This window comes from Panthera tigris, chromosome A3 (genome assembly GCF_018350195.1).
Source record: "Panthera tigris isolate Pti1 chromosome A3, P.tigris_Pti1_mat1.1, whole genome shotgun sequence".
Classification (NCBI taxonomy): Eukaryota; Metazoa; Chordata; class Mammalia; order Carnivora; family Felidae; genus Panthera; species Panthera tigris.
The window spans coordinates 53,564,360-53,577,500 of record NC_056662.1 but is presented as its reverse complement, the minus strand read 5'-3'; the positions used below and the strand labels follow the sequence as shown (position 1 = coordinate 53,577,500).

The following is a 13,141-nucleotide window of genomic DNA, read 5'->3' as shown; positions in this document are numbered from 1 at the left end:
ATTTTTATTGGATAGTATTTTCTCATACAAATTCAAATGCTATTGGAGTCAGAAAAATTTGATTACCCAAAGCAGTGGTTCTCACGTTTTGGTCTTAGAACCCTCTTACACTCTTGAAAATTATTGACAACACAAAGTTCTTTTGTTTATTTGGATTATATCTGTCAATATATGCCTACTTCGGAAGCAAAAGAGAAAATAAAGATGTTTTGGGGCGCCTGGGTGGCTCAGTCGGTTAAGCGTCCCACTTCGGCTCAGGTCACGATCTCGCAGTCCGTGAGTTCAAGCCCCACGTCGGGCTCTGTGCTGACTGCTCAGAACCTGGAGCCTGTTTCAGATTCTGTGTCTCCCTCTCTCTCTGACCCTCCCCTGTTCATTCTCTGTCTCTCTCTGTCTCAAAAATAAATAAATGTTAAAAAAAATTTAAAAAAAAGAAAACTTAAAGATGTTTATTAATTAACTGATTATTATTTTCTTAAAGTAGGCTTCATGCCCAGCATGGAGCCCAAGGTGGGCCTTGAACTGACCACCCTGAGACCAACACCTGAGCTGAGATCCAGAGTCAGATGCTTAACCGACCAAGCCACCCAGGCACCCTTACTTACTCATTTATTTTAAAATAAAATATTTTTATGAAAAATAACCATATTCAAAAAATAGAGGACTTGCACTGGTTTAAATGTCTGCAAATCTCTTTAACGCCTGGCTTTTCAGAAGACAGTTGGTTTCTCTTAACTGCTTCTGCATTCTGTTGCAACATATTGCTTTAGTTGAAGTATATGAACCCTCCGATATATCTTTGAAAATGTAAGGAGTACTTAAAGTCTTTCCACATTACTGAGAATATTCTTCTTTGATACTTCATCAAAACTTGACAAGTGCTAGTTTCTTAAAAAAGCTTTCCTAATGTGGAATGTGAAACCGTATCAATGAACTTGCCATGCTCTGTTACATTAAAATCCATTCAAATAGTTCATCTTGCTCTTAAAATGGATGATTCACCCACGCATGATTTTGCAGCATTGTGCAACGGTCATTTGGAACTACCAATTTAATAAGTTATGCAGATCTTCCAAATATTGATGCACATCATTATAAGGTATCCCCCCAAGTCACAGCAGTTAATATTACCATGCATCTCATCAGTTTTTAAGGCTGGGACACTTCTAAGTTTGAAAGAGTGCCTCATGGGGTTAATGAGGTTGAAACTAGCAGAAAGTTTAAAGCTTGTTTTTCTGAGAACTGTCCCCCCCTAATCAGCTGCTGTGTCTTTTCAGACCCCACTAACAAACTCACTTAGCTATTTCTGCAGAAGCCTGGACTCAAGGTCAACTGATATGGTTCCAGCCTAGGAACAAGCAAAGCCCGGCATTCCTTACTCGAGATTACAAGCCCAAGACCCCCTCCAGTTTATACTGGCTCTCAGAGCAAGCCCATAACCCCTCTCCTCATCTGAAGATAACCTCCTGACATCAGGGGCTGAATTGCCTCCTTCCAGAGTTAAGTCTGCACCTCAAGGGAACATGGGGTATATGTTACAATAAATGTTTGCTCAATGAACATGCTATCTTTCCTTATGAGTAGTTGTTAAGTTTCCTTGCACTTTGCATCAATATGTATGCATTCTCAACCCCTATGATTGTAAAAAACTCATTCCCTCCCCCTTGGAGGAAGCAGATTTGAAGCTTATCCTCCCTTCTTCAGGTTTGGCTGCATAAATGAACCCTTTCCTTGCTGCATACCTGATGTCTCGGTGATTGGCTTTGCTGCTGCACATAGGGCAGACGAACTTGGGTTCAGTTACAAGTTCCTGGTTGAAAGCTGGAATTTTATTACTGGCAAAAAAAAAAAAAAAATACTGTCCGCTATTTTCCTAAAAGGGACAGGCTCACTCAATTCCTCTTTGAGAAAATATCTACCAAATATCCAGTGACTGAATGAAGTATGTCTATCAGTCATTTGTTTCAAGTAAACATGGTGTCGCATGATACAAGTGGCTAGTTCTGCTCACTACTCAGCCACACAAGGGCTTTTCCACTATGTGCTGGTGTGCAGAAGCGTTTTCACGTCATTGCCTTCTTGGTCTTGAAAACGCGTGTACTCAAAGGCTGATATTTAATAAAGCCAACATTTTAAAATGTTTTCCTGCTTCATCAAGGACACCCATAAGTGAAACTGCCACTCTATTCTCCTCCTGCAGAGCTTGGCTGCAGAAATCACAACTAGTAATTGGGCACCACTGCCTTCATTTACACTAAGCAGCAGTTTTACCTACCGCTGCCTCTGCACCACCAGTGCAAATGTCAATGGTTAAAAAGACCCCTGTGTGTTTTCATAAAAAGTTTTCCCCTCATGAGCCCCTGAAGGGGTCTTGGGACCCCAAATGTAAGCGCATCACAACGATGTGAACAGCTGATCTGGGGCAACCCACTCCCAAGGCAGAGTGAGAGCAGGCTCCAGGCAGTGGGGTGACCTTTAGGAACAGACGTAATCAGGGCACTATGAGGGCAAGAAGTGTGAGGCCAGTGCTGCTGAACCTTAGTTCTCCTGCTAAACCATGCTGCCCTTGGACGCAGCCTCTGTCTAAAGGAGAGGTGAATAAGCCAAGGCTTCCAAGCAGTGGGTGCTTTTCAAATTAATTAGGTAGAAATTCCAAATTAACTGTATCACCCTTGAAAATGTCACAGCTTTTAAATGCCAGTATCCTACACTGAGGTGTGTGTTAAGCCTTCAAGTGACCACACAAGGCACAGGGCACAAAAACATAAACTAGCTTAATTCCTTTGGAAGTGGTAGGAGTCTAAAGAGTTAAAAGGCCAATTTTTGTGCAGGAGGCTGCTATGGATGGACTAGGAACCTCCTTAAAGCTGTCAGTGGGATCAGGATGGGAGGGGGGAGCGTTTTGGGGAGGATGAGCTGAGAGCGTGTCTATCACGCAGACATGTTTTGTAAACATATGCCTGGCTGTGCATCTCCTTGATAACGCTCTTGAAAAACTAAGCTGTCCATTCATATTTAGAAAAGAAGGAATGGATCAGACAGCAAGCACATGGGGAATAAAGTAAAGCCTCATTTCTGGAGAAGGCATTTCCAGGGTAGAGCCATTTCGTGTTGACCTTGAGAACAGGGCCAGGCTACATGCATTCACTAAGGAAGATTAAAAAACCCTTCAAGAAGCAGCCAGCCAGGAGGCGTACCAGCACTAAGTCAGTGCCCTGCCTTGGGCACTGGGACCCACATCCCCCTCCTCCCTTCCCGCACTCCTCCAGAAAACAAAATCTGAAACAGCAAGGGAGCAAAAGCCTCCAGTCTATAGGGAATGGCCTGCCAAAAAGATGATTCATCCCTCTCAAGACTCCGCCACCCCTGTGTGCCTCGCCTCTCCCTGGGACTGCTGCAGTGTGACTTCCTTTGTGCCCTCCACTCCAGGCTCTGGAACTCTCTCTGAAATGCAAAGCTGACCCATCACTTCCCTGCTTCAAAGATCGTAATTCCTCTCTGGGCCCCATGGACCCAGGGGTCAGAGCTAGACTTTCTGGAGACCCAGAGTGGGGTTTAATGGAGTCCAGGCTCCACCCACTGTGCCTGTAGGTGCCCCCATAAAACAGGAAGATTCCTTTTCTTGGCTTTGCAACAGTTTACACAAGAGCATTTAGAACAGGACTTTGCAGTAGACACCCTATAAGTGGCACCTTTTATTACAATTATTAAGTGAAATCTAATTTCTGGAGAATGATGTGCAAGCGGCCTGCCTGCCTATCAGTGTAAGTCTCTCCCCACTCCCAGCCCCTCGTGCTCCCTGTAGATCTCATGCCACCCACCTCCCCCATCTCCCCTACCCCTGTGCCCTTCTGTGTGCCCCCCACCCCCCGCCCCGCCAAGCACTTCTCATGCTGTGTCTCACCTACCTCTTACCCTAGACTTCAGCCTGGATTTCCCTCTTTGGGCAGTCCTTGCTAACCTCTCTCTACCCAGTCATCAGCCCTCACGGTGGGTTAGGATTCTGCTGTCATTTCTTCCCCATCAGTAAGCATATCTCTCTGTCCTTCTAACCACAATACTGAAAATGTCTGTTCCAGTTGGTCTTCTCCAATAGACTGCATAGGACTTGAGGTTTATCTCTCAGCCTTATTTATCTTTGCATCGCTAGTGCCTAGCATAGCATCAGGCCTCGGTGGGTTGGGGACTCAATAAATAATCAATTCCTGTTAAATAACTACAGGATCTTCTTTCTCCCCTTATGAGGCATCAGGATCTGCCAAATCCTAAGCTATTACCACCAAGTACCATATGCCCTGCTTCCTACACACAGCCCTCCACACCCTCCCACTTCCCCAGACCCTTCCCAGAATTTGAGTTTCAAGCACACAGACCCTGATTTCCCACATCAGGGCTAGGACTGTTAAGACATTTCTCCTCTGTAGTGTGTTTGCACAGGACTGCTGGGAGCTGATTTCACTACTAAATTATTATTGTTTATATGTATGGCTGAAAAAAAAAATCATCTCTTAGTTCTAGGAAAGAATGTTCCATGTTTCCAAAACAGTTCAGTTTGCTTTGCAATAACACATTCAAAGTGGAGGTGTTTACAACTGCTATACTGTTCTCAAAAACAATTACATGGCATGACTCAAGCCTAACAGAAGAGGGAGAAGCAAGACTGCATTGTCAGCAGAGCAACCAGCAGAGGGAGCTACAGGGTGGCCGATAAGCAAACCTGAGGCGCATGGGGTCTCTCACTCAGAGAGGGGAGATTGATGGAGCATTCTGGGCCAGTACAGCCTGGAGGGGCCTCCTGGCAGGGGTGACATGGAGGTAGGTACTTTCTTAGCTTCTTCCTCAGTCTTTCATGAGACCATGACCTTCTGTAAGTACTTTGATCTTCATTTGGCCAATTACACAAGTAGAAATGTAGGGGCCAAGATGATTTTAGCTAACCAGCATGGCACGCCCCAGCATTCCAAGTTGCCTGAAGGAATCTGCTGAGTGAATCTGTTTTTATCAAGAGAGACATTAACAAATATGTGTTATAAGCACATATACGTTAGGGGAGCAGGAAGGAGACATAGAAGCACCTGGCATGCACAAGTGCTGAGACTAAGAGACACCCTCGCTTATAAAAATGAAACTTTTTGCTTTTACACACGGAACTGTGCTGATTCCACATTCTTAAAATGGTAGTAAAAAATTGGGTTCAAAGGAACCTGGGCAATACAATAAAGAGAATATCTTAAAATTTCTGAGTTGCGTTCTTCAATATCATAATTGGAAGTCTATAGTTCTAATCATGAAGCTTCACCTAAGGGCAGACAATAGAAGTTAAATTTGGATGCTAGCAACTAACAAAGATGTAACTGACATTTCACGTTCCCCAGAAATGTGTAATTCCCAGTGTCTTTCACACTCTCTTCCAAACTCTGAATCAAGCAGAATTTATAAGACTCTGGTCAAGGATATTTTTGCCAGAATAAAGAGCAAGAGAAATCTCCCTGACACGCAAGAGCAATCCATATATGCAGCTACTATGCAGAGGTGTTTAAAATAAAGCAAAACAAAACTGGAAGCAAGTTACTGCCTGCTTTAAAGCATAATACTTAAATTCCTTCTTACATTATTAATAATGGTCCTCGGGAATGAGAAGGAACTTCACCCCAGGGAGCTTTAAACCACTGTTCTTCCATAATCAATTGCAGACTACTCTGCTCTGGCTTTGGCTGCATATGACACATGGACAGTGTTATTATGAGCCTGCTGTAATGTCAGCACTGGGACACTGGGACCCTACACCTCAAGCCCGTGCTCGTGCTTACTTTTTTTAACTTTTTAAAAATTCACATTCAGCTCCATTCCCAAGAATGTCTGATAGGAGGTCTGGGTGGTGGGACCCGATTACAATGGCATCGCCCCATTTCAAGGCAGCTCTGGCATGTCAGCCCCTCCTCAGGAATACAGAACACTGACAGACCCAAGAAACAATGGTTATTCCTTTCTACCAAGTGAGCAAAAGCCCCTTGACTGAAACTTCCAGATTAGCTATGAGCTACAACACTGTCTACTGTGAGAATGTATTAGACACAGTTGTTTTACAACTTGACTTCAGGCCAAGGCTGTGTCCGATTCACATTTTTTTCTTGGCACCTAGTACAGAAGTCTGAACATAGTAAGGACTAAACACATGTTTACTAAATGAATGAATGATTCTATAGACTCAAACTGCTTGTTTGCCCGTGTGGCAATGGAATGAGCATGGGCACAGAGGGAAGGCTAAGGCCTTACAGCTAAGCCTGAAGTTTGCTGAGAAAGAAGGAATTCTGCCTCCAGATGCAAAAGAGAAACCCTGCCTCAACTTCCCACCTGCTGGCCTGCCCTGCAGACTCCAGCCTCCAGACAGCAGTCTCAACTCTTATCCAAACTTCCAGCCTATTCACCTGCCCTACAAATTTCAGACTTGTCAGTCCCCACAACTGCAGGAGCAAGTGCTTAAAAAAATCTCCTCTCTCTCTACATCAATCTGTTTTTCTGGACAAGCCTAATACAGGAACTATGACCCAGATGTGCTCTTGGGCTCCTGACAGGGCTCTGAAGGCAGAGTTCAGAAGGAAAGACGGATACCCAAGGTGTAGTCATGTTATTTACCACCTTGGAGAAGGTCCCTGATGGGTGTCCTGGCCACGACTCAAAGGTTGGACATGCACTAGCTGGCGTGAGGTCAGAGCTCATTGTGCAGACAGGAAGGGCTCTTCTCAGAGCCACAACATCCATTTAGTCCCTGGGCTAACTAAAATCACCACCATGCATACTTCTCTTTGCCGTTGCACCCTCTCTAACTGTCGCTGCCCTGCAGACAGTTCTGCTTTTTTTTCTGGCCCTTGCTCCTCTCCCATGAGCCTACAACTTAGGGGTTCATCAGGTCTCTGCAGGCTAGGCCAGGAGCCTGGCCACGTAGAACACAGTCTCTTTGGGAGAAGAACTCAGAGCGGCTGCCAGGGGCAGGACACAGACCTTCCACTCCCCTGCCAGCCAGGAGAGGGGGAACACCTCTGCTTTCAAATCGTCCCCCAAAAAGACCTCTGCTGCTACCTCCAACAGGTTCGTTCTGCGCCAGTGAGGGAGAAGCACGGGAGACTCTCCCGCTGGCGTCGGAGACATCCAGCGCAGAACCCCCGTTCTGCCCAGCCAGCCAGATGCAAAGAACAAGGCCGAGTGCGCACCGTGGGCGACCGTGCGGGACCCACCTATCTCCTCGCCCAGGGAGGAGTTGAGGATGGCGCCGGCAGACATGACCACGGCGCAGCTCCGCAGGCCGCGCGGGTGCAGCTGGCTCAACGGCACGGCGGGGACCAGCTTCTGCCAACCAAGCGCGGAGAAGGGCGCCTCCTTGCCGTCCAGCGTGCGCACCCGCACCCGGCTCCGCAGCGCACACAGCAGCTCGGCGCGGCTCAGCCCGGCCGCCCGCCGCCCGCGGAAGCGCACGCCGTGCTTGTTGGCGCTCAGGTAGTCCTGCATGGCCTTCTGCAGCCGCGGGTTGAGCATCTTGGACGAGACGTTTCCCTTCCAGAGCCGGTGGAGGAAGGCCCTGGACATGGACGAGTATAGCCTGTCCCCGTCGTCGCCGTCCTCCAGCGCTGGGCTCCCGCCGGGTTTCCGCTGCCGCTTCCTCGACCGCCTTCTCTGAGCCAGGCGAGCCGGTGCAGCCCCCTCCCGCCGGCCTGGGTCCCCGGGGGAGAGGGCCCCCGGCGTGCCCAGAGTGTGGCTGTGCAACCCTGGCTGCCCGGCGGCAAAGAAGTAGTCGTCGTCCTCCGGGTAGAAAGCACTTTGCGATTTTCTCCCGATCTGGGATGAAAAGAACTCTTCGTCATTTTCAAACCCATCCTGCACCTGGGTCCATTGCGGCAGGTCGCCTGCACCAGCGCGGAAGGGGACAGACGGGCGTCCGCCCAGCAGCCGCTTGTTCGCACCCACGCTCTCGGGCAAGGAGGGCTCCTGCATGGCACCCATGATGGCTCTCTGCTTCCCCTGCATGGGCAGGAGCCTCCTGGTCTCCAGGAAGGAGAAGGAGCTGGGCGCAGGCTCAGCTGGGTTGCTGTCGGTGAAGTAAATGAAAATCACTACGAAGAGGAGCCCCCAGGCGAAGATCCCGCAAAGCATTCGTTGTCTCCATTGCTTCAAATGTGGTTTCATGGCAGGTCTCTGGGGTCAGCACCTTGTGTCGGTAGGAGGCCGAATGAACCTGAAAAACAGCCAGGTCTGCAGTTAGCCACCGGAAGACACCTGCTCCGAGGTCCCTGGGGACAATCTGGCTTGAGCAGTGTTTCTGCAGGGGAGGGTTAGAAGGGGCATCAGAAACCAGGATCATTTGGGAAGTTTGACTAAATTTAAGCGTCATATCCCCCCAGCCCCACCCCACTTTCCTCCACTGGATCCGTGCCAGACAAGAGGTCCTGCCTAGAGTCTTGGGAGAGAGGTGGAGGAGTGGCTGTATATATGGAAAACCTCTGGAGGTATAACCACTTCCCCAACCCTGACAGCTACTGAATTGGGGCCCATCCCAAAAGCCTCTCCCTGAAACTGGGTTTACAGAATTCCATTGGAAAAGCAAAGCAGCTGAGTTAAGAAGCAGAGTCCGTCCGCCCTCTCTTCCCTGCTTTATCAGACAACAAAGGCTCCTATATTGTACAGCTGTAGTACTGTGCGCTTTTAATGGGTGACAACCGTGTCAGATTCTTCCTGGTCTCCCCCAGGCCCTGGGGGCTGCCTGAAATATACCAGAAGTCCACTAGGGTCCTGAATAACCAATGCTTCAGCCAGGTCTGCAGTTAGCCACTGTGGGCGAATGTGATGCCAGGGTATCTGTGGACTTCAAAAATACACTCAAATAAGTAGCCTCCGACTTCACCCCCATCATGAGTCTCTCGTGGAACAGGAAGGTAGTATGTTCACATGTCAAACACGAGAGGAAATGAAGGAAAAACTGCCTGATTCTAGATGAGCCTCCAACAGAGAAAGGGTGACGAAGAAGGCAGAGATGAAATGGACAAGATAAAAGGTAAGGGAGAAAGAACCTCTCCTTCACACAGTACTCAAGCCCCTGTTTACTGCTACATTGCTGTGTAGGTACAGTGCCTGGTACTAATAAAACAGTAACAAGAAATGCCCTTAATGTTCGGGAATGTAAGCAAAGCCCCCAAAAGGGAAAAATACAAGGCACGTGTCATAATACTGGAGCTTTCTGGAGCCTACCAATGAGCACAGTGCCCAACACAGGCAGACACTGAATACATATTGGCTGAAAGAATGGCGTGAGCCTGCGTGTGCGTGTTGGGGGTGGGGGTTGTGTGTTTGCGTGACGGGGTTGGAAGAAGTAGGGAAAACTGAACTGGAAAGTGACTCCCATCCAGCTATGGGGGACCCGGAGGGTGTATTTCCATGTGTGAGCCACAGGCTCTGTGAGAAACGGGGAGAAGTGAAGTTCTCTGAGCGAGGGTATCATGCTGGTTGCTTTCAGATTTCTCTATAGCAGGTAGGGGGGACAGGGAGGAGGGGTGTAAGGAGGCAATACAGGGCTCGAGGGGGTCTACCTACCACCACAGTGATGATGACAGGTTGTGGGTATAAGCCACACAGGTTTTGAGGACTTTGTTACCTCAGAGTAGATCACTGGGGACGGTGCTAATAGAAATGTGAAATGAGAAGTGCCCCAAACGCTTCCAACATCATGGCATCCTTTTTTTTTTTTTTTTTTTTTTTAATTTTTTTTTTTTAACGTTTATTTATTTTTGAGACAAAGAGAGACAGAGCATGAACAGGGGAGGGGCAGAGAGAGAGGGAGACACAGAATCTGAAACAGGCTCCAGGCTCCGAGCTGTCAGCACAGAGCCCGACGCGGGGCTCGAACTCACGGACCGTGAGATCATGACCTGAGCCGAAGTCGGATGCTCAACCGACCAAGCCACCCAGGCGCCCCCAACATCATGGCATCCTTAAAAGGAGAGCCCAGCCTCTCAGAGATTATATGAAAAGCAATATTCATTTCAATGGAGGAGTTGTGGCTTTTGAAAACGTGTTTGCTTTACCTTGTATTCACCTAAAGGCAAGGCTGCAGGTTTCATTTACGGTCATAATTCAAACACACGCGTACAGAACATGCTTTCACCAAGCTGGGAACGCTGATGCCAATAAATTAACACAGAAGAAACAATACTAACGGTTAACCTATGTGCCAGACCCTAGGCTTAGCTCTTTCCCCCGGATTAGCTCATCTGGTCTTCCCAGCACCTCATAAGGTAGGAAATACACTTTATAAATGAGGAAACTAAAGCCCGGAGGGGTTAAGTAGCTTGCCCAAAGCCGGGGAGATAGCAAGCAGCAGCGACTGCATACAAAACCCATCTGCGTGACTCCAGGGCTCACACGTTTAACAGTAAGTTCTGACTCCATTTGATCATACAGACTGAAGCTATATCTTCTAAAGAAGGCTATTTAAGCTCTCTCTGGTGAAGGATCGCTTTTTTTCTCCAAACTGTCACAATCTGATGCTCTTATATTTCCACTCCTGCACGTCTTGGCAATGCCCAATTGCCGTAAAAGACTCTAAATGCTTACTGTCAAGTTTTGTACACATCTCATCAGGAGCTGGTAACGGACAGTTTGCAGATGTGCACACGCAGTCTGGGGACCCGCTTTGAGTAGCGTCTACCACATGATCTCTCTAAACTTGTTTTCTCGGGAGCCTGTGCTTCAAGCTGTGCTGCCCAAGCTGAGGATCTAGATGCTATTTCCAGTATTTCAACATTTCTATTAGGAAATCGGAAAATCACCCTTAATGCTGGTTACTCTGCCCTTACCCCAGATGAGCACACTGCAATACCATTCTGACACTAAGCTCTGGAGTTAGCACGGTCCCCGCCAGCTAGGGACTCAGTCCCACAAGACTGCCTCCACCTCGGACACCAGCCTGAAGTGGGAACCCCAGGCCACATGCACTTAGGACCCTTTCTTTGGCTAGCAATCTGGGAGGTTCCCATGGCACCCCCTCAGGTTCCATAATTTGCCAGAATGAACTACGAGAGCCCTGTACTAACGATTACCGAGGTTTTGTAAGGTATACACGTGGCTCGAGGTCTTGCAGGGTGGATCCCTCTCTCTGTGGTGTCAGAGAACATCACTCTCCAGACACCACTATGTTCATGAACCATGAACTTCCACCAAGCCCTGGCATCCAGAGATTTCCCCCTACCGTCTGAACACACAGTTCGTCTTTCTGGTGACCAGCCTCCATCCTGAAGCTCGGCAGGAACCCACCAAGAGTCACCTCATGAACATAACAAAGATATTCCTGCCACTCAGGAAATTGCAAGGCTTTTGGCAGCCCCATGCCAGGAACCCCTGGACAAAGACCAGAGAGATTATTCTGCCACAGCAAGGCTGTAGTTGCTAATTTAAAAGGCAGTCTTTCTGCTTCAGGTAGAAGTCCTCATTACGTGGTTGCCTCTCGTTGAGCAACAGCTCTGGGCACACAGTCGGTGGCTTGCTGAAGAATGGGGAAGTGGAGATGTCTTTGTCCAACATTTGCTTGAGAGACTGTTTTTAAAACAGCAAGTCAGAAGGGGAGGGCTGTGCACAGGATTGCTGTGTGTAAAATGATGAGGAGGAAGCCTTGATCCTTTGGGGAGGGCCTAGAAACCTCTGGCCGTGGGGTTTGGAGCTGAGGGCCCCACCCCCATGCCAGGTGACCCTGAGCTGCTTCAGACCAGCAGAGCTGGGGTATTAGGCATACAGACTTCCTTATTTAGAAAACGCCTCGTTCCCAACCGAAGCAGGCCAAGACATTTTGTTTTTAACTTTGGGGAGCTGACAGACATGGAAGGGAGGCAGAATCATGACAGGAGCTCTCTGGTCAGAAGGCAAGCCTAAAAGGGAAAAGCAGGAGAGAAGGCACTGCCATGGGGCCAGGACCCTGGGGCAGCTCTTGTCTCTGCCCACTTTGTCAGGAAGCAGAAAGGTGGGATTTGTGAAGCCCTCTGGGCACCATGCAAGCACTGGGAAGCCCAATGCAATAATGATGATTTTTCATTAGGTAAGATTTCGTGGCTTCGGATGCACAGTAATAATAGAAAGGAGGGGATCACGGTCTCAACTCATGATTAGGCTGAACTTTTAATAATCCAAAAGCTTCCCCGCAACCTCTGTCGCTGCAAACCTTCTGCTGCCAATTAAGGGAACCTTCTCCAAAATGATTAAATCTCAAGGCAACAGCAAATCCTCCGCCAGCAAAACGCTACACACATCATTTTACGGATCATGGGGCCCAGTCCCCAGCATCTTTATAAAAATCCAGTCAAAGACAGGCGGAGGACATCACCAATGTTCTGTCCATTGCTCATTCTCCTCAAAATGACCATTCAGCCAGAGGAAGAAATGTTCAGCTAAGCGACGGAAAAAGAAAAAAAAATTTTTTTCCTCTAACGTGGTATATTTAAAATATAATAAAGTAGCTTAAACAAAGTAACGTATACTCATTGCTATTTCCCATCATTAGCTGGTGTGATATAAATCACATCGGGGAGATTTAAGAGCTACATCAGGCAAATCATCCGTTCCCAGGTGCCAATGACAAAGTGCTACCTAATCATACGTTCACGTGTGCTTTGTCGGGGGTGATTTTAGTGACTGCGGCAGTTCAGTCCCTGCCAATTTTCCCCTGGGAAGAGAACTGGCAAGATTATAAGCATCGTTTGTGTGGCGTGGCCCTCTCTCCATAGCGAGAGACAGAGACAGTGCAAGTGGGGGAGGGGCACAGAGAGATGGAGAGAGAGAGAGAATCTCAAACAGGCTCTGCACTGTCAGCACAGAGCCCAATGTGGGGCTCAAACCCACAAAGTGGCGAGATCATGATCTGAGCTGAAATCAAGGGTCAGAAGGTTAACCAACTGGGCCACCCAGGTGCCCCCTCTCCAAAGCGATTGTAATAACATTATGACCTACTACCTTAGCCGCGCTAAGGTCTACATGCCAAGTAGACATTCTCTGCCCACTTGAACTACTTTTCTCTCTTCCCACTTTTCTCCCAATTCCTATTGCCTTTCTAGCCAGGCCTCTAGGAAACTTAACAGGGTAACACTAAAGCAATGATCATAGACAA

At 48.0% G+C, this 13,141-nt stretch overlaps 1 protein-coding gene across 2 annotated transcripts in view; it reads right to left on the bottom strand.

The window, feature by feature from the left end:
- Positions 1–13,141, bottom strand: part of ST6GAL2 (ST6 beta-galactoside alpha-2,6-sialyltransferase 2) — an 84,558-nt gene that overhangs the window by 35,374 nt on the left and 36,043 nt on the right. For both annotated transcript variants that reach the window (XM_042981059.1, XM_042981058.1), the window contains exon 2: positions 7,236–8,230. In XM_042981059.1, coding sequence (XP_042836993.1) covers positions 7,236–8,181 — 946 coding nt within the window. In that variant the 5' untranslated portion in view covers positions 8,182–8,230. The remainder of the gene's footprint in view (positions 1–7,235; positions 8,231–13,141) is intronic.